At 49.6% G+C, this 17611-nt stretch overlaps 1 protein-coding gene across 2 annotated transcripts; it reads right to left on the reverse strand.

Annotated features, from left to right (window-relative positions):
- Positions 1 to 575: 575 nt before the first annotated feature.
- Positions 576 to 16448, reverse strand: NIPAL4 (NIPA like domain containing 4). Of its 2 annotated transcripts, XR_003511755.1 has the most exons (7): positions 16138 to 16448; positions 12734 to 12973; positions 9182 to 9238; positions 7452 to 7542; positions 4686 to 4846; positions 1453 to 3301; positions 576 to 965 (listed from the first exon to the last, which is right to left on the reverse strand). XR_003511755.1 is itself a non-coding variant. In XM_027545820.1 (6 exons), exons 1-6 carry the CDS (start codon positions 16172 to 16174, stop codon positions 2673 to 2675), a joined length of 1215 nt encoding a protein of 404 aa, XP_027401621.1. In that variant the 5' UTR covers positions 16175 to 16448; the 3' UTR covers positions 576 to 2672. The 2 variants fall into 2 exon arrangements, 1 of the variants encoding a protein (XP_027401621.1); XM_027545820.1 differs by having other exon boundaries at positions 576 to 3301.
- Between the last annotated feature and the right edge of the window lie 1163 nt (positions 16449 to 17611).

The following is a 17611-nucleotide window of genomic DNA, read 5'->3' on the forward strand; positions in this document are numbered from 1 at the left end:
TTGTTTGTTTTCATGTTGTATTGGCTAGCCTGGATACGATCCATCCCTGAGGACTCCTCAGAAGAGTTCCCACAGGGACCATCCACCCAGCTTGTCAGACCACCGTGGAAGAACCTGAGCCACAGAGAAGCCTGGGGTCTTTGCTTGTCTTGGCACCTGGACAAAAGCTGGTCTAGTTTAAATAGGTCTGGGGTCACTCGGGACATGAGTGATACAGACCTACCTTGAGGATTTGTGAGGGCTTAAAGTATTCATGGGAGGCTCTTAGCATTGTGATTGGTTCCTCCTAAGGGCTCAGACATTAACAAGGGATGGTAAAAACAAACCAACAAAAAAACAAGGGATGTGCAAAGTCTTTAGCGGACTGTATTCCCCAGACAACCTTTCCCTCTCTAGTGAAGGCTGGACTGCAGAAGACACTGGAGGGACAGGACCTCCTTGATAGCCACAACTCTCCAGAGATTGGGGCCTGGCCTGGCCCCCGACCCCAACCCTACCCCCCACCCCCCACTGCTCCGTCCACCAGCACTAGAAGAACCAGTTTAATTAGTCCATGTCCAAGGAGGGCCGAGATGTAAGCATCAAGTAAACACACTCAGAGGTCTTTATTACTGACCCTGCAGACCACACTCTCAGGGCCCTCAGATCACGGCCATTCTCAACATCCAACGGGTTGCATTGATTTTAGTTAGAGAAATCCACAGTCGTTCAAAATTGGGGCTTTGAGGCTGGAGTGCATGCAGAAAGCCAGCCTGTTCATTGGTGCTCTAAGGCCAGCAGGAGTTTGGCCTGGGCTTGGCTGTACTGAGGGCCCGGGACATAAACACAGGCACAGGTATGCAGTTACACAGGGGGGCTCTACACCAGCTCGGGGGGCTGAGGGCCAGGGCTTCCTTCTTGACAAATATACTGACTCCCTTACCTCCGTATCAATGATCCTTGAATCAACTGTCACATTCTCACTGCTAGAAAGAAGACAGGAAGGGAAACGATATTAATTCTCTCTCCCCAGCTGCTCTTGGTTTTTTGACTGCCTCCAGCCAAATGTTGGGGGACCACAGGCAGTCCCCAAAGCAGGTGGTGGTGCAGCAGTTGTGGCACACCGCCTCCCAGGGTGGGCAGCTCATCAGTGGACTGGGGACTTGGTGGCAATCTGGTCCATGGCCAGAATGACACCTGGGACCTAGCTTACACCCCCACTTGGTCACTGAAGTTCAAAGCTGATCCCACTGGCCAAGCCTCTAAGGCTTCAGCCCAGAAGTTACCCAGAGGAGACTTCCCTAGCAGCCCAGTGGTTAAGACTTTGAGCTTCCACTGCCGAAGGGGACTTCCCTGTGGTCCAGTGGTTAAGACTCCGTCCTTCCACTGCAAGGGGCATGGGTTCAATCCCTGGTCTGGGAACTAAGATCCTGCATGCTGCATTTTAAATACACACACACACCCAGAGGTTACCTTTGCCGCCTGGGTTCTTGGTCAGCCACCAGAGTAAACACAGGTTAGCCTCTGGTTTCCAGAGAGCTTGTGTCTGCTCTCTGACAAATCCTGACTCTGCTCCTCATTCTTCTCCCCATCTCCCCAAATCATATTGTGGTTTACTCCTTGAGGAAAAGGAAAGTGCATTCTACTCGACAACCAGGCTGCTTTTAAGAGTCGTGAACTGCTGTTCTCTTAGAGCGAGGCGGAATGAAACTCTGGGCTTGGCCAGCAGAGCTCGGCTGGGAGGCACCTTTTGTTGTGGTTGGTTGTGTTGTTTCGAGTTCTTGGACAACCACCTGAATGTCTCTGTGACCAGCTCCTTGGGGTGCATCTAGAGAGGGAAGGGGCCTTTCCAGGTGGCACTAACAGTAAAGAGCCTGCCTGCCAATGCAGGAGACATAAGAGACGTGAGTTCAACCCCTGGGTCAGGAAGATCCCCTGGAGGAGGGCACAGCAACCCACTCCAGTATTCTTGCCTGGAGAATCCCATGGACAGAGGAGCAGGCTTGCAAGAGTTGGGCATGACTGAAGCAACTGAGCACAGCACAGAGGGAAGGGTGGGGGTGAGAAGGATGGAAGCAGATGCTAAGCTCCAGGCTGGCTGCTCTGGGAATGGGGCTGGTGGCAGGGTTTCCCTGAGACATCAGGCGGCTTTCACAGTAAGAAGGTCAGCTGAGGTCTTGTTTCCGTGTCCGAAAATGAGGTGGCAACAGCAACAAGACATTTGACAAGAGTTGTGTGTCTATTAGTTCCAGACAGGGGGCATGGCGAGTTGCTCTCTGGGCCCTGGGGAGCCAGGTGCACTTCAGCCTTGGACTCGGGAACAGTGAGTCAGTCTCAGGAGGGGAACTTCCTGATGACCAGCGTTTCAGGGAAGTTCCTGGCTTGCGCTACATTCAATGGGTCAAATCCGATCTTCTTCCCCACAACACAGGAAACAAGTGGGAAGGGAGGTCCAGGGGACCTGCTGGCACCAAGTAGTGTGTTTGGTTACTGAGGCTGTGTTTCCAGGAAGTGAAACCACCACTGCTCACTGAGTAGGGATTTTTCTCCTGGAAACAACAATGAGGTATAAATGGAAGTCTCAAGAAAAGAGCCCATTGGTACGAGTTGTGTTGGAAGTAACCAGGTGGCTCTGAAATCAAGCCGTCAGGCTGTACCACAGGGCTCATCCTCTCACTTCTCTACTTCAGGCTTTACGAATGGGCTATAAAAACTTTGGGCTTCTCTTCTGGTGATGGGGTGCTGGAGAGTTCCATGTTGTCCACCAGGACATTCTTGTCTCCAAGTCTAATGACACTGGGCTCTGGGGCAGGAGTGGCAGGTGGGTTTTTGTGCATGTGGGGCAGGCTGCTCCGGCTGATGTCCAGGTCTTTGAAAGCATGAAGCATGAATACACCCAGGATGATGGTGACAAAGCCAGAGAGGGTGCCCACGATGTCCACAGCCGACATCCTGTACCACTCCTTGAAGAGGATGATGGAGGAGGTCATCACTGTCGTGGTGAAGAACACGTAGTAGATGGGGAACACCAGGGAGGTGTTGAAGATGTCCAGCGCCCTGTTGAGGAAGTTGACCTGAGTGCTGATCGAAAGCGCCAGCATGAGGGACAGGATGTAGGGGAGAGGGTGCCGTACAACTGGCAGCCCCTGGAAGAAGTTCCTAATGGTGATGCCCAGGCCCTTGCTGGAGGACACGGAGAAGGCCCCGATCACAGAGCAGATGGTGATGTAGATGAGGATGTTCCTTTGTCCGTAACGTGGGGCGACGACGAAGATGAGGATGAGGCAGGACACCAGCAGAAACACAGCAAACACGATGTACCCTTTGAGGGGGAGGGAGAGAAAGGACCTGAGCTGGGAGGATGCCATCAGCATCTAGAGCTCCCCACCCCCCATGGCAGCAGGATGTCACATTAAGAATCTGGGCACCGGAGGACTTCCCTGGCAGTATAGTGGTTAAGACTCTACACCTGCAATGCAAGGGGCGTGGGTTTATCCCTGGTTGGGAAACTAAGTCTCTTCAGCTGTGTCTGACTCTGCGACCCTGTGGACCACCAGGCTCCTTGGTCCATGGGATTCTCCAGGCAAGAATACTGGAGTGGGTTACTATGCCCTCCTTCAGGGGATCTTCCTGACCCAGGGATCAAACCCACATCTTTTGCATCTCCTACATTGGCAGACAGATTCTTTACCACTAGTTCCTCCTGGGAAGCCCTTTTATATTATGCATGCTAAGTCACTTCAGTTGTGTCTGACTCTTTCTGACTCTACCCGGCTCCTCTGTCCATGGGATTCTCAAGGCAAGAGTACTGGAGTGGGTTGCCATGCCCTCCTCCAGGGGATCTTCCCTTGCAAGGGATTGAACGCAGGTCTCTTATGTCTCCCGCATTGGCAGCACATTCTTTACCACTAGCGCCACCTGGGAAGCTCGTCTTGTGGCATGGCCAAATAAAAAATAAGTAAAAATAAATAGAGAAATAAATCTGTGTTGTTAAAAAAGGAAATCTAGGCTCTGGAATCAAACATGGGTTCTGGTCCCAGCAACACAACTTTTTAATAACTTGTACAAGTTATTCATTAAACCCCTAAAATCTCAGTTTCCTCTTTGTAAAATATAAATAATAATAGGAACTTCCCTATAGGAGCTTTTTTTTGTGAGATTAAATGAGATAATATACTCAATTGACTGAATGCCCCCTCCCATTCATATATTGAAACCTAATCCCCTAATGTGACAGTATTAGGAGGTGAGGGTTTCAAAGGTGATTAAGTCGTAAGGGTAGAGCCCTCAAGAAGGGATTAGTGCCCCAGGGGACTCCAGAAAGCTCCCCTGCCCCTTCCACCAGGTGAGGACACCTGGTGGTGATGTCTATGAATGAAATCTATAGGGCTTGAACAAGGACTTGATGATGGCTTCCAGAACTGTGAAAAATTCCTATTATTTATAAGCCACCCAGTCTATGATATTTGAACTAAGACAGTACAAACAAAGCATTTAGAACAGTACCCATTACATAATAAACAGCATCAATACCTATCAAACTGGGACCCTATAAACTAGCCTTAGTACCAGCCCATCAGTTTTCTTCCCCAAACTTGCTTCCTCCTCCTCCTCCAGGTGGCAGCACCTGAGACAGTCATAACCCAGTCACCCCTCCCCAGGGTTCACCCCCAGCACCTTCCTGCTCAAGGGGAGCTGGAACCTACCTGTGTCTTTCATCTTGGCAGCCATCTCCATGATGGTGCTGATCTTCTCTTCCTCGGGGGCGTGTATCACCATCACTGTGCTGCCAGCCACGCAGATCACACAGCCCAGCTTCCCCAAGAGGTTCAGACTCTCCCCCAGGAAATACGAGGAAAAGATGGCACTGTGTGCAGAAGAGGAGAAAGGGCTCAGAGTAGCCAGGCTGGCCCCAGCATCCTGGAAAAAGGCCAGGGCAGAGCGAGGGCTCACTGCTTTCCCAGGTGGGAGCTTTTCTGGACCCCTTGAAAATGTCTGAAATAGAAACTTACTTATGAGAGGGCTACAGTGTAGGCTGGAGGAATGGACAACAGCCACGTGAATTTCTTTCATTTTAGAGACGGAGAGTATCCCCAAACAGAAGAGTTGGAAGAGTCCTTCAGAGCCCTCTTGTCTAACTTCCTACCCAATGAGCACATCTTCTGTAACACTGCAAACAAATGTGAAACACTTTCAGCTTTGGCTTGTATATCTCTTGTGGCAAACAGCTCACCCCTTCACAATGCAGATGAATCCATTGTAGGTTCATTCTATGAGGTATTACCCAAATGTGGTAATTTCTACTTGTCCCATATCTTATTCCTTGCACCATACACAACAAATCCATTCCTTCCTCCATTTGTATATGCCAGTATAAACAACCATCATGACCATTACAGGCACTGTGTCTTGAGCACTTTATCAGCATGCACTGCATGTGTGCATGCGCAGTTGTGTCCAACTCTGTGACCCCATGGACTGTAGCCCACCAGGCTCCTCTGTCCATGAAATTTACCAGGCAAGAATACTAGAGTGGGTTGCCATTTTCTACTCCAGGGGATCTTCCTGGCCCAAGGATCGAACCTATGTCTCTTGCATCTCCTGCACTGGCATTATGCTAGGAACTTTCTATTTATTACCTCGCTAACGTCTTACAACTCTGAGAAGTAAAAAATATACTTATGCCCATTTAATAGATGAGAAAACTGAGTCCCATAGAAGCTTAAATGGTGGCAAGATCACACAACTGGTAAGAGACAAGCCAGAATTTGAGCTCAAATTCTGTCTAATTATAAAGCCTATGGTTTTTCCCTCTACATCTCACTGAGGAGAATTGTGACTTGAGTCTTTTCTGGGCAAAATACCTCCAGTTCCTTGCTGTTCTTTGCTGATATGACTTTCATTTCTCCAAATGAGCTGGCAAAGGTGAGGTAGGATGGGAGGGAAATGGGACAAGACAAGTATGATCACTGGGGTGCGCTTCTGTTTCTTTACAAGGGTGGCATTATTTTAGGGTAAAAATCTGTTGGCTGACCTAAGGTCACCCAGTAAGCTTCATGAGTCCTGCTTAAAGAGATCAGGAAAGAAGGGACTATTGTCTAAGCTCCTCTAAATGTCTCCCATCTCTCCTCTAAAACTGCCAAAAGCATCTTACCTACGATGCCTTTTTACCAGCATTTGGTGGCCTTAGCAAAGGCAGGGGTCACAAAGTAAAGGGTTCCCTGCCTCTCCTAACTACCCAGGATGGGAATGTGTAAACTAACCAGATATGCAATAGTGGTATCACAGCCACATCAGCCAACTATGCAGTGTGAGTCATGGCTCTATCTGGTTTTTGACTATAGATGTTGCAAGATTATCTTCAAGCTGGTAAAACAAAACAGGAAATTACAGGTATGGGTGTGGTGGGCTGGCACTTACCAGGACTCCATGGTTAGGGCAACAATCAGAGCCAACTTCAAATGGGACTCAGGACCCCCATGGAGGAGGGGTCTTGTAGCTTGGGAGGAACAGGGCAATGGGAAGCACACATGTGTAATAGCAGTTATCTTTAAAATCATCAAACATTTTCCAGGAAACATGGCCTAGTGATTAAGCATCCAGACTCTGAAATTAGACTGCCTGGGAGGGAATCCTGGCTCAGTCTCCAGGGATCTGGGTGACCTTGGCCAAGATGCTTAACCTCTCTTGGTCTCAGGTCTCCCCTCCTTTCTAATTAGTAGGGATACCGTGAGGATTAAAGGTGGCGCACTGGTAAAGAATTGCCTGCAGTGCAGAAGACTCGGGCTCAATACCTGGGTTGGGAAGATCCCTGGAGAAAGAATAGGCTACCCACTCCAGTATTCTTGCCTGGAAAATTCCATGGGCAGAGGAACCTGGCAGGCTACAATCCACGAGGTCACAAGAGTTGGACACGACTTACTGACTAAACAAGAACAACAACAAAAACCCTAAACACGTGTTAGCCATGGTTATTCTTCAGTGCCGATTCTGTACTGTGCACTTTCTGTGCATTATCTCGAGGCCTTGAAGCAGTGCCTTCAGGCAGGCCTTATGAACATCCCCACTTGGGAGATGGGAAATTGACGCTTAGAGTAGTTAAGTGACCTGCTGTGTACTGTAACTACAAAGTGGCAGAGATAAGGTTAGAACTCAGGACAGTTAATCTAGGGCTTGTCCTTTCAATGTGTGTGCTGCTTCTACTATGGCACCAAAACACTGGCATGAGACCTTCAGCCTGGTGGCAGGGACAGCCCTTTCCCTGGATGGGGCTTGGCCTGCCCCTTCACTGCCCAGGCGGTCGAAGGGATGCTAGAACAATGGGCAGCACGCAATCCCCAGTGCAGAGCCTCTTTCCGGGAGTTGGGACTGACCCAGGTCCCTGACTGCAAGTAGCGATTGACCCCATATGGCAGTTTCCGACATCAACTGAAAACATGAAGGAGTCAGAGAGAGCAGGAGAGGTGACTAACCTAATGAGGATACTCAGCGCTCCCAGAGGGGTGACGACTGTGGCAGGAGCGAACGCGTAGGCCCCGAAGTTGGCAACTTCCCCAGCAGCCACTAGGAAATGAAGGGTGAGAAGAGGTCACAGTGGCTCTGACCCACCATCTCCAGCCCAAATGAATGTGGGTGGAGACAGCTTCATTCGGTGTTCACCCGTTCACAGAATCCCAGACCAGCATTCATTACAATCCCGATCCTTATGCTTTCTCCCTGCAGAATCTCATCTAAAGGTCAGGCCCAGACCATCCTGACCAAATCCTCTCATTTTAAAGATAAGGAGATGGCCTAGAGTCCAGGGTCACATGGCGCCTTCTTGTTCTAGAGGTCTCTTGGCTTCTAGCCTAAGCACGGTTAAGGGTATCTCAGACCAATGATTGGTCTGTATGATTAAAGTAAGTTCTAAAAAGTGGGGCAGCAAGGAGATCAAACCAGTCAATCCTAAAGGAAATCAACTCTGAATATTCATTGAAAGGACTGGTGCTGAAGCTGAAGCTCCAATACTTTGGCCACCTGATGCAAAGAGCCTACTCATTGGAGAAGACTGCGTTGCTGGAAAAGATTAAGGGCAAAGAGGAGAAGGAAGCAACAGGATGAGCTAGTTGGATGACATCATTGACTCAGTGGACATGAATCTGAGCAAACTCTGGGAGATGGTGAGGACAGAGAAGCCTGGCATGCTGTAGTCTCTGGTGTCACAGAGTCAGACATGACTTAGTGACTGAACAACAACTAGAAAGTGTTAATTATCAAATAAAGAAACAGCCACAGCCATCGATTTTCCAGGTACCAAATGGTCCATGGAGCTGTCTTTCCCAGAGTAGTTGTGGATAGTCTAGACTGACAGGCAGGGGGTTAGACAGACATTCCCAAAGGGTCTACTTCTCCCCAAGTGAGTTTCCAGTTTGCAGACTCCTGCCTCTCTGCTCATAGAGAATGACCTGGGTCTGCCCTTTGAAAGCAGGTGATGAATGTGATCACTCTAGCTGAGACAGGGATCAAAACCTGACTTAGGGGATTATAAACAGAAAGCTCACTACTTCTCCATCCAACCTAAAGAATTAGGGTTTGAAAGCCAGACAGGGTGGTGGAAAGTGGGGGGAAATGTATGAAGGTGCAAGTTTGGACAAACCTTAGGTGGCAGACCAGTCACATCCTAAGTGACTCAATAACTGCTGTGGAATGGGACGGCTGAGTTAGGAGTCCTGGGCTGTGCCCTGTAGGAGTCTGGGAGACTCTGCCCAGCAGTCATAGCTCCCTGCCTTTCAGGGGAAGTTGAGAAATTACACCTTTATCATTACCAGTTCTGTACAAACCTCTCTGGGGACAGATGCTTTGTGGATGAAAGACGTCACTGTGGATGGAGAAAGTAACCGGAGGGGCCAGGTAAAATGTTCTACCTGCAAAGACTATCAAGCTTTCCCCCTTAGAAATCTGGGCCTTGGGTGCATATTTTGCATAATAGAGACATCTATTCCTTCTTTCATCTCTGCCTCTATCATCAATAGGGCAGTGTCCTTAGTAGCAAAGAATCCTCTTACAAGGGACTTCTCTGGTGGTCCAGTGCCTAAGATGTTGAGTTCCCAAAGCAGAGAGCCTAGGTTTGACCCCTGTTTGGGGAACGAAGATTCTGTGTACGGCAACTAAGAGTGGGTACAGCCAAAAAAAAAAGAGAGAGAGAGAGAAAGGACCTACTTACTCGTGAGAAATCCAGCCCACCACATTGAGTCCTTCAGGTAGCCATAGCCTCCATCCACTGTAGAAAGGAATGGGCACTAAGTTAGAGGTTGGCCACACTTTCCCGGGACCTTTCCTTCCCTCCTTTCCCTCCCCAGCCTCCAATGGTTCGGTACGCAGCAGCTGTGGTGCATCCTCCAGGCTTCCTTCTGGGCCCTCTCCTGAGCAAATGCATCCTATCCAAAGTTTTAAATTCCATCTGGATGCTCATGTCCCTAGTTCATGTATGCATCCTGATCCTTTCTCCTGAGCCCTGATGTGTATCCGGTTACTTACTCGACAACTCTTGGGTCTATCACAGGCATCTCAAACTCTGTCCTAAATGGAACTCTTGATTTTAAGATGCTCCCACCCACCAAATGAGGGCTTCCCAGGTTGCTCAATGGTAAAGAATCCTGATAAAGGAGATGCAGGTTTGATCCTTGGGTTGGGAAGATCCCCTGGAGAAGTAAACGGTGACCCACTCCAATATTCTTGCCTGGGAAATCCCATGGACAGAGGAGCTAGGTGGGCTATAGTCCATATAGTCGCGAAAGAGTTGACAAAACTTAGCGACCAAAACAATAACCTGCCAAATGAAACTCAGTAAGGGGACCTCCGAGTATCTAGTTGCTTGATCCAGAAACCAGGGAACCACACTGGACCCTCCCATTACTCCATTGTCTAAATCCAGTCCATCCTGGGCATTCTGTCTCCAAAGAGCATCTACACGGGTCCACTCCACTGCCACCACCCAACTCCCAGGCGCTATTACTTCTGGCCTGGGAGGAGGCAAGCGCCTCCTAGGACTCCTCCAGCTCAATCCTGTCCCTTTATAATCCATTCCTTTCATAGTAGCCAGGGGTTTTTAACAATTATGTCACTCCTCAGCTTAGAGCTGGCCAGTGGCTTCAAAATACTCTTAGGATAAAGACCAGAATTCCTAACAAGCCTGATCCTAGTTCTGACCCTGCTCACCTCTCCAAAGGCATCTCCCACCACTCTTCTTACTATAGTCCAGCCACTCCGGCTGTCTTTGTGTTCTTCAAAAATGATGAGTTTGTTTTGGCCTTAAGGGCTTTGTGTGTGTTTTTCCGTGTTCAGAATAGTCTTCTTAACAATACTTGCCTGTATCTTTACCTACTCTACAGGTCTCCACTTGACGTTGCTTTCCCTAAAATGCCCTCCCTTGGGTTTTTCTCTCATCACACTCAGTTCTTCTCTTTAGTGACACTTACTGTCTATCATTTGAATTTATCTATTTCTTTTCTGGCATTTCCCCTACTAAAATGGAAGCTCCATGAAGCCAAGAATTGTGTCTGCTTTGGTCACATGATGGACTCAGAGCCTGGCACATAGTTAGCTCAAGGTTAGGGATGAGGAGGAGGAGGAGGTTAGCGATGAGGAGGAGGAGGAGGAGGATGGGTTTTAGACTGTTTTGTCTAAAACTTGAATGTGGTTTTTTTGTAAATGCCCATTTTTCTAAGATAGCCCTTAGCTTTCATCAGGTTCTTAAAGGAGTCAGAATCTCCCATAAAAGCTAAGAGCTCTGAGAGCATTTTATTGAGTTGAAATCTCAGAAGGTATTGAAATAGCAGATTGGAGAAAAAAACTCATTCCAGGAAAGCCGCCTTTCTGAATGATCAATGATACTTGCCCTGCTCTCTCCTGAGTGCAAGCAGCTGGTTTTCTGGTACTTTAGGAGGTCTCCAGCCTTTGGAACACTTGTCCGGAAGTAGAGATAGAGCAGCAATGACCGCTGACCCCGACTTTATCCCCAAATCTCACAGCTCTCCATTTTTAGAGCACATCTGATTCTAGTCCTGGGTATCCAACTGTGTGTCAGGCCCTCCCACTTAGATCACAGTAATACTAATACTAGTGCTCAGTCTGTGCCAAGTATCTCTCTAAACACACTGCATATCTCCACAACAGTCCTTTAGCCTGGACTATTCCTATCCCCAGTTTGTCAGATGAGGAAGCCGAGACACAGAAAAATGAGTTTTCTTGCCCAGGATCACATCACCAGGAACCAAGGAGCTAGAGCTGGTACTCAAAGAGTCTGCTTCCAAAGCTCAGTGTCCCGCAGAACATTAAATTGGACACATCCAAACCTGAACACATCATCTTCCTATAAACCCGCTCCTCCTGAATCCTTTATCTCAGAAAATAGCACCATCATCTTCTCAGTTGTCCAAATTGGAGAGTTCTGAGTCATCCTGACTCACTTTTTCACCCTCCCTTTGGAGCCACTCAGTCTTGTCCAACTCTTTGCAACCCAGTGGACGGCAGCATGCCAGGCCTCCCTGTCCATCACCAACTCAAACTAATGTCCATCGAGTCAGTGATGCCATCCAACCACCTCATCCTCTGTCGTCCCCTTCTCCCGCCTTCAATCTTTCCCAGCATCAGGGTCTTTTCCAATGAGTAGGTTCTTCGCATCAGGTGGCCAAAGTATTGAAGTTTCAGCTTCAGCATCAGTCCTTCCAATGAATATTCAGGACTGATTTCCTTTAGGATTGACTGGGTTGATCTCCTTGCAGTCCAAGGGACTCTCAAGAGTCTTATCCAACACCACAGTTCAAAAGCATAGATTCTTTGGGATTCAGCTTTCTTTATGATCCAACTCTCACATCCATATATGACTACTAGAAAAACCATTTTCCCCATGATAGCACTTAACATGCTACAGAACCGTTGCTCATTGACTTGCCTATGTCTCTCACTCAACCCAATGACCCACAAGGGCATTGTGTCCCCAGGTCTAGCATGGCACCCAACACACAGTAGGGACATAATGAATGATGATTAAATGGCGAGATTCTTTTACATAGGATTCCTTTTCTCAACAACTGTTTCATGGATACACATCTTATTTTCCAAACAAGCAAATCCCAGTGGACAGAGACTCAGTAATTCTTTCGTAGCCTATAGAGGAGCTCAGATTGATAGTTAGTGAGGACACATTACTGCCTGACACTGTTATGGGCAGAAGTTTTATATTCCCATCTTTTATGGAAGTTATGCCTTGCCTACAATGACACAACCAATAAGAAATAAAGCCAGGGGACTTCTTTGGTGGTCTAGTGGCTAAGACTCCATGCTCCCAATGTAGGGAGCCTGTGTTTGATCCCTCGTCAGGGAACTAGATCCCACATGACATAGCTAAGACTTCTCATGCCACAACTAAAGATCCCGCATTCAGATCAAAGATCCCAAGTACCGCAACTAAGACCTGGTGCAGCCAAAAACAAAAAACAGAACTAGACGTGGGGTTTCGTAGTCTTGGCCCTGGGACTTTTCCCTGTCTTCACCCCCAATTAACTGATCATGTAGTTCTCATGAACTACTGGATTATAAAGGAGGGTCTCCTGCTGGTGGGTGAGATTCCCAGTGGGACTGACAGAAGGCCTTTTGTGCCCGTCTAGGACCAGCTCGCAAGCTGCTCCAGTGGGCCCACAAATAGAGGCTCACAGGGCTGGCTGAGGGCTTGCCACCCAACACCCCATCCACACCTGCCCCCTCAGGAGCCTACCAGCCCGCGTGGCGCCCGAGGCCACCAGTCGCTGTAGGCCCTTCTTCTTGAGGATGATGCTGCTGCCGACAAGGAAGCTGGACAGGATGGCCAGCCCCAGACCGACGTAGAAGCTGTAGTTCTTCCTGAATCTCTCCTGCCAGCTGTTGGAGGTGACATTGCTGGGCACCTCGGGCTGGAGGTCACTGATGATCTGGCACAGGACTTTTTGGGAGGAGCAGTACAGGCTGATAAGGGAACCTGGGAAGAGCATGGTGAGAGAGTCAGGTGGGGACATCTGCATGCTTTAGAAGCACTGGGACTGGCCACTGTTTCAGACTCCATGCTTCAGCTACTACCGCATTCCATCCACATCCCGGGCTCCAAACTTAAAAGGAACAGTTAAGGTTCACCGAGTGCTTACTCCAGACAAGGGACTTTATGAACTCAAGTCCTTCCAACCACATGTCAGGTAAGCACTGTATTTGATTCCCATTTCATAGTTGTGGAGATGGAGGTCATGAGAGGTCAGGAACCTTGCCTAAGAACACAGGCTGTCTAACTCCAGAGCTCCAGCACCTCATCACTAAGCCAGAAAGATGCTCCCACACACCAAACAGGGTCCCCCCAGCTCTCAGGCATCACTGAATCCAACCTCCTGGCCTCCACAGGAAACATCTCCCACCCTCCGGGCACAGAGGCCTCCAACAGCTCAGGAGCACACATATTCTCCCCTTCCAGAGGCTTCTTCACTTACATATACTTAACTCCAGCCACAACAGGGAGTCCCTACAAGTAACAGGAGGGAGTGAGGCTGGAGTGCACAGCCCCTCTGAGGCCTGAAGGTGATGAAATACCAGCATCTTGTCTATGAGAACCAACCATCCCAGGTCTTACTTCGAAGACCTCTGATGCACATGGTCAGTGGCTGGGGCCTCCTTCAGGCCTCAGAGGAATCAGGGTCCCTGCCATCCCACACAGGCTTTGTATAGGCTCTCTTTCTAAGTCCCCGAGTCTGCAAGAGTCATCAGTTCTCATGCCCTTCAGCTAGCACACTCTTGCTGGTTCTTCTGGCCCAAACAGCAAGGACAAGAGGACAAACCTGGGCATGAGAGGCAGACCCTTAGTCAGTAGAATGAAGCTGCCCAAGTTCAAGGAATCAATACAAAACACAGGCTGAGACTCATAGGGCCCACCGCTCCAGAACTTTCCAGGAGCATCTTTGTCATGGAAATGGCACAGTGATGATGTCTAGGGTTTTACCTGAAGAAACTGGGGCCCTGACAAGCTCGGTAACCTGGGGCTACATTGGCGATAAGCAGTGAAACCAGAATTATTTCTCAAGTGAATAGAATGCCAAAGTCCATGCTCTCAGTCACTACATACCCTTCTCAAAGCAGGCGGCAAGGGGGCTGGGTTTCACTCAGCCTCTTGAAGGTTATCTTAAGATATGAACTCACTACTAACATTTAAAAATCAGGAGATTTCCCACAAAAACTCCACTTCAGGGCTGCCTTTGCTTACCTCGCTGGGTATGCAGTCCCATAGGCAACCGCTGGCCACAGCTCAGCAGGGTTTTTGTCCCTAGATAGGACATGATCTTTGCGATTGCCCCGAGTCCATACCCAGCTCTCTTCAGTCATCATTGTTTTGTTCTCGGCCCCTTGAAGCATGTGAGTTTGTGACTTTTGGTGGAGAAGGTCTTTTTCAAACTGTGTGTCACAAAGACCCAAGCTCCCATGCCAAGGATATAACGCTGGGCCTAGCACTTCCCCTTGGGCCAAGCTAGACTTCTGGGCCTGCACTGGAAGAGCCTCAAAGCCCAAAAGGTGAGGCAGCTTTAGCTCTGGCACACCTGGAGCACAGAGTGGCATTTTGGTGGAACAAAGGAAGGGTGATGTTGACCTTGCTTCCACAGCAGAGAAAGCATGGAATAGCAGCAGCCCATCTAACTGTCTTTCTTCTCAGCTGGGAAAACGGAGGCCCTGAGATGGGGAAGGATTTGCTTGAGTCTCACAAAAGCCTGGAGGCAGAACTGGGTCTGGAACCTAGCAGAGACACCCAGGCATCTTTTGCAGTGGGAGACTTCTCTTTCCCACACCTGTGTCACAATCCAGAGAAGAGGAGATGAGAAACCATCTGGGTCCTTAATCAGACTTGTCCTGACTGCTCACTCCTGTTCCTCCACTTGGAGAGGAGTCAAGTCCTGGGAGTTCCCTGAGCTCAGGAAAAGAGCCAGAGCTGGGAGGATGCTGGCCAAGGAAGGCAACTCCTCAGAGGAAGTCCAAGCCCACCCCCACGCCCTTCCCCTGCCCTCCTGAAGGTACACCTCCAGCAGGTGGAGCCAAAGGGTGGGCTTAGCAGTTTGGGCCTGAGGCGCCCATGGAGCTTAGTGCCTCCATCAAGTCAAGTCTTCCCAGAGGGGGGCAAGAAAAGGAGGGAAGGCTGAGGGCCAAAGGGAACCCAATCCTGAGGAGGATGTGCAGCTGGCCAATGGATGCTGGGCCAGATGATCCCTACCTCTCCCCTAGAATATGCTAGGACTGGAACATATTTATCCCCAGGGGAAGGTGAGGCTGAAAATGGACTGCATTGTTGTTCAGAAAACCAAAGACAGCCAACACCCAACAGGCCTGTTTTGAAAGCTTCACTGGAGAAGAGAAGTTAGAAAAAACACGGATATTCCATAGGCTGCAATACCAGGACAGGTAGAAAAATGGAGATATGCCAGAAAACGGGGTGAGCACAGTGGTGTGAGCACAGTTTTTGGAATCCAAGAGCCCTGGTTTTATATTCCATATCCCCACAGTATTACTTTGAGCAAGTTCATCGGCCTTTTCAGAGCCTCAATTTCTGTCTCTGGAATGATGACAGAGGTAGTAATATCTACCTGCCTTCTAGAGCTGTGTTAAGGATTAGTTGGGATAATGCAAGTGAAAAGCCTAGCTCAGCATCTTTCCTTTTCCTTTCCTGGGTTGTTCCTTTCCTCTTTTTTCCTAAAAGGTGGATATGGGTTTGAGGGTGGTGGGGCTCTGTGCCCACTCCCCTGTCTCTGGTGAGCCCCAGGGAGACAGGCCTGGGCAGGTACTAATATCCAAAGCAACTATACATAAAAGAAACCCCAACACGCTCCCCTCAACCCTTTGGATGGACCAGCTCCAATCAATCAAGCCACGCCTCCTTCTCCCACTCCCCGCTCTTCCCCCTCTCCCTGGCCCCTAGGTCCAAAGAGGGGGAAAGTCAGCCAGAAGCCTGCTCCTTCCTTAGACGGGCCGAGAACTAGGTGGGGTGACAAGTGCGGACCCCCTGCCCCGTTTGGGGTCCCCTGGTAGGAGAGGACGCGGAAGAAAGGAGCAGCGCGAAGGAAGGGAAGGCAAAGCGCAGGGTGCACCGGGTCCCCGCCGGTCCCCGCCGGCTCCACGCACCGTTCTCGCAGCTGCTGTTGCTGGCCGGCAGCTCCATGGGGCTCTGGGCGCTCGCACCGACTCACGGGCTGCCGGCACCCCGGCTCCCCGGCTCCCCGGCTCCCCGGCTTCGGAGCAGGTGGCTGAGAACTGTCCCAGCGTGGCCGGCGTGACAGGAGCCGCTGGGGTCGGGACCCGGGGGTGGGGAGAATGACGCGCCCCAGAGGGGGAGGGTCCCCGGGGAGGAGCCACCCGGCCTCTTGGGCAACGCTCGAGCTGCCCGCGGAGGGGTGCATGCCCTCCTGGGGTGCGGAGGCTGCCTGGCACACTGCGAGGGATCACCGCCGCACACCACAGGGTGCGAGAGGGCGGCCCCCGGGCGCCGCCCCGCTGCGCGATGCCGGACGACACCCAGTTCCGTCCCCGATGACAGTTGATGGGCTGCAGCCTGGCTGCAGAGGGAGCAATTTTCTGGCCGAGGTGGAAGTGGGAATGTGGGGGTGGAAAAGGGGGCTCTGCTGCCAGCTGGAGCCCTCTCGGGCCAGGGGTGTCTGGGACCCTGATTTTTTTTTCCTTTCTGCCTGCCTTCCCGCCTCCCTGCCTTATTCGTTCATTCTACGTACCTACGATGGGCACAGGGACATTAATAGGTAACAGGTACACAAAGTAGATACTCAACAAATGGTCCATACATATATGTGGAATGAATGAGGGGTAGAAACTTGGTAAACTGAATGAGAGAAGGGAATGAAGTACTTAGAGATCAAAATGAATCAGAAATATTCCCTGTCCCCTAAGAACCTTATAAATCATTAATAGGAGAAACAAAATGGGATCAACTCCCCAGAGACTGGGGCTTTCCAAATCACCATTAAAAAGAAAAATGGAGGTGAGGGAAAGTACATTTGTTACTGTGGGGTCTAGTAAAAAGTTCAAGAAACGCTGAGCTAGACCATAAAAACACGTGGGCAGTCCTTGCTTATGGGTCAGTCACAGCTGTTAGTGCTGAAAAGTCCCCAGTTCATTTAATCCTCATGACAACCTTACTTGTAGCTTTATGATTTAAAGAAAGGATATCGAGGCACAGAGAGATCGAGCAACTTGCCCTGGGGTCCCAGCTAGGAAGTGCAAGAGCCCAAATGAAATGCATGCTCCTAGCAGCCACACCAAGCCTGGCATTTTAGGCCAAAATAATCTTGTGCTCCCGAGTAGTGAGGACATGGGACTGCCATGTTGTGGTCAGTTCTGTTAGGTCACTGGCCTCCTGGAGGAAATAGCTTCTTAAAGTAGTTATTTATTGAGTCCTTACTTCCAAACAGGTACTAAAGCTTTACAGGCATGTTTTATTGAAGCCTTCTGTGAGGTGGATGCTACCCTCCATGGTATAGATAAGGGAAAATTGTATAATTTTTTGATTATGAAATAATTTTGAATTTACAGAAAAGTTAAAAAAATATTACAGAGAGTTCTCATACCTGCCACCAGTTTCCCATAA

This window comes from Bos indicus x Bos taurus, chromosome 7, assembly GCF_003369695.1.
Source record: "Bos indicus x Bos taurus breed Angus x Brahman F1 hybrid chromosome 7, Bos_hybrid_MaternalHap_v2.0, whole genome shotgun sequence".
Taxonomy (NCBI): Eukaryota; Metazoa; Chordata; class Mammalia; order Artiodactyla; family Bovidae; genus Bos; species Bos indicus x Bos taurus.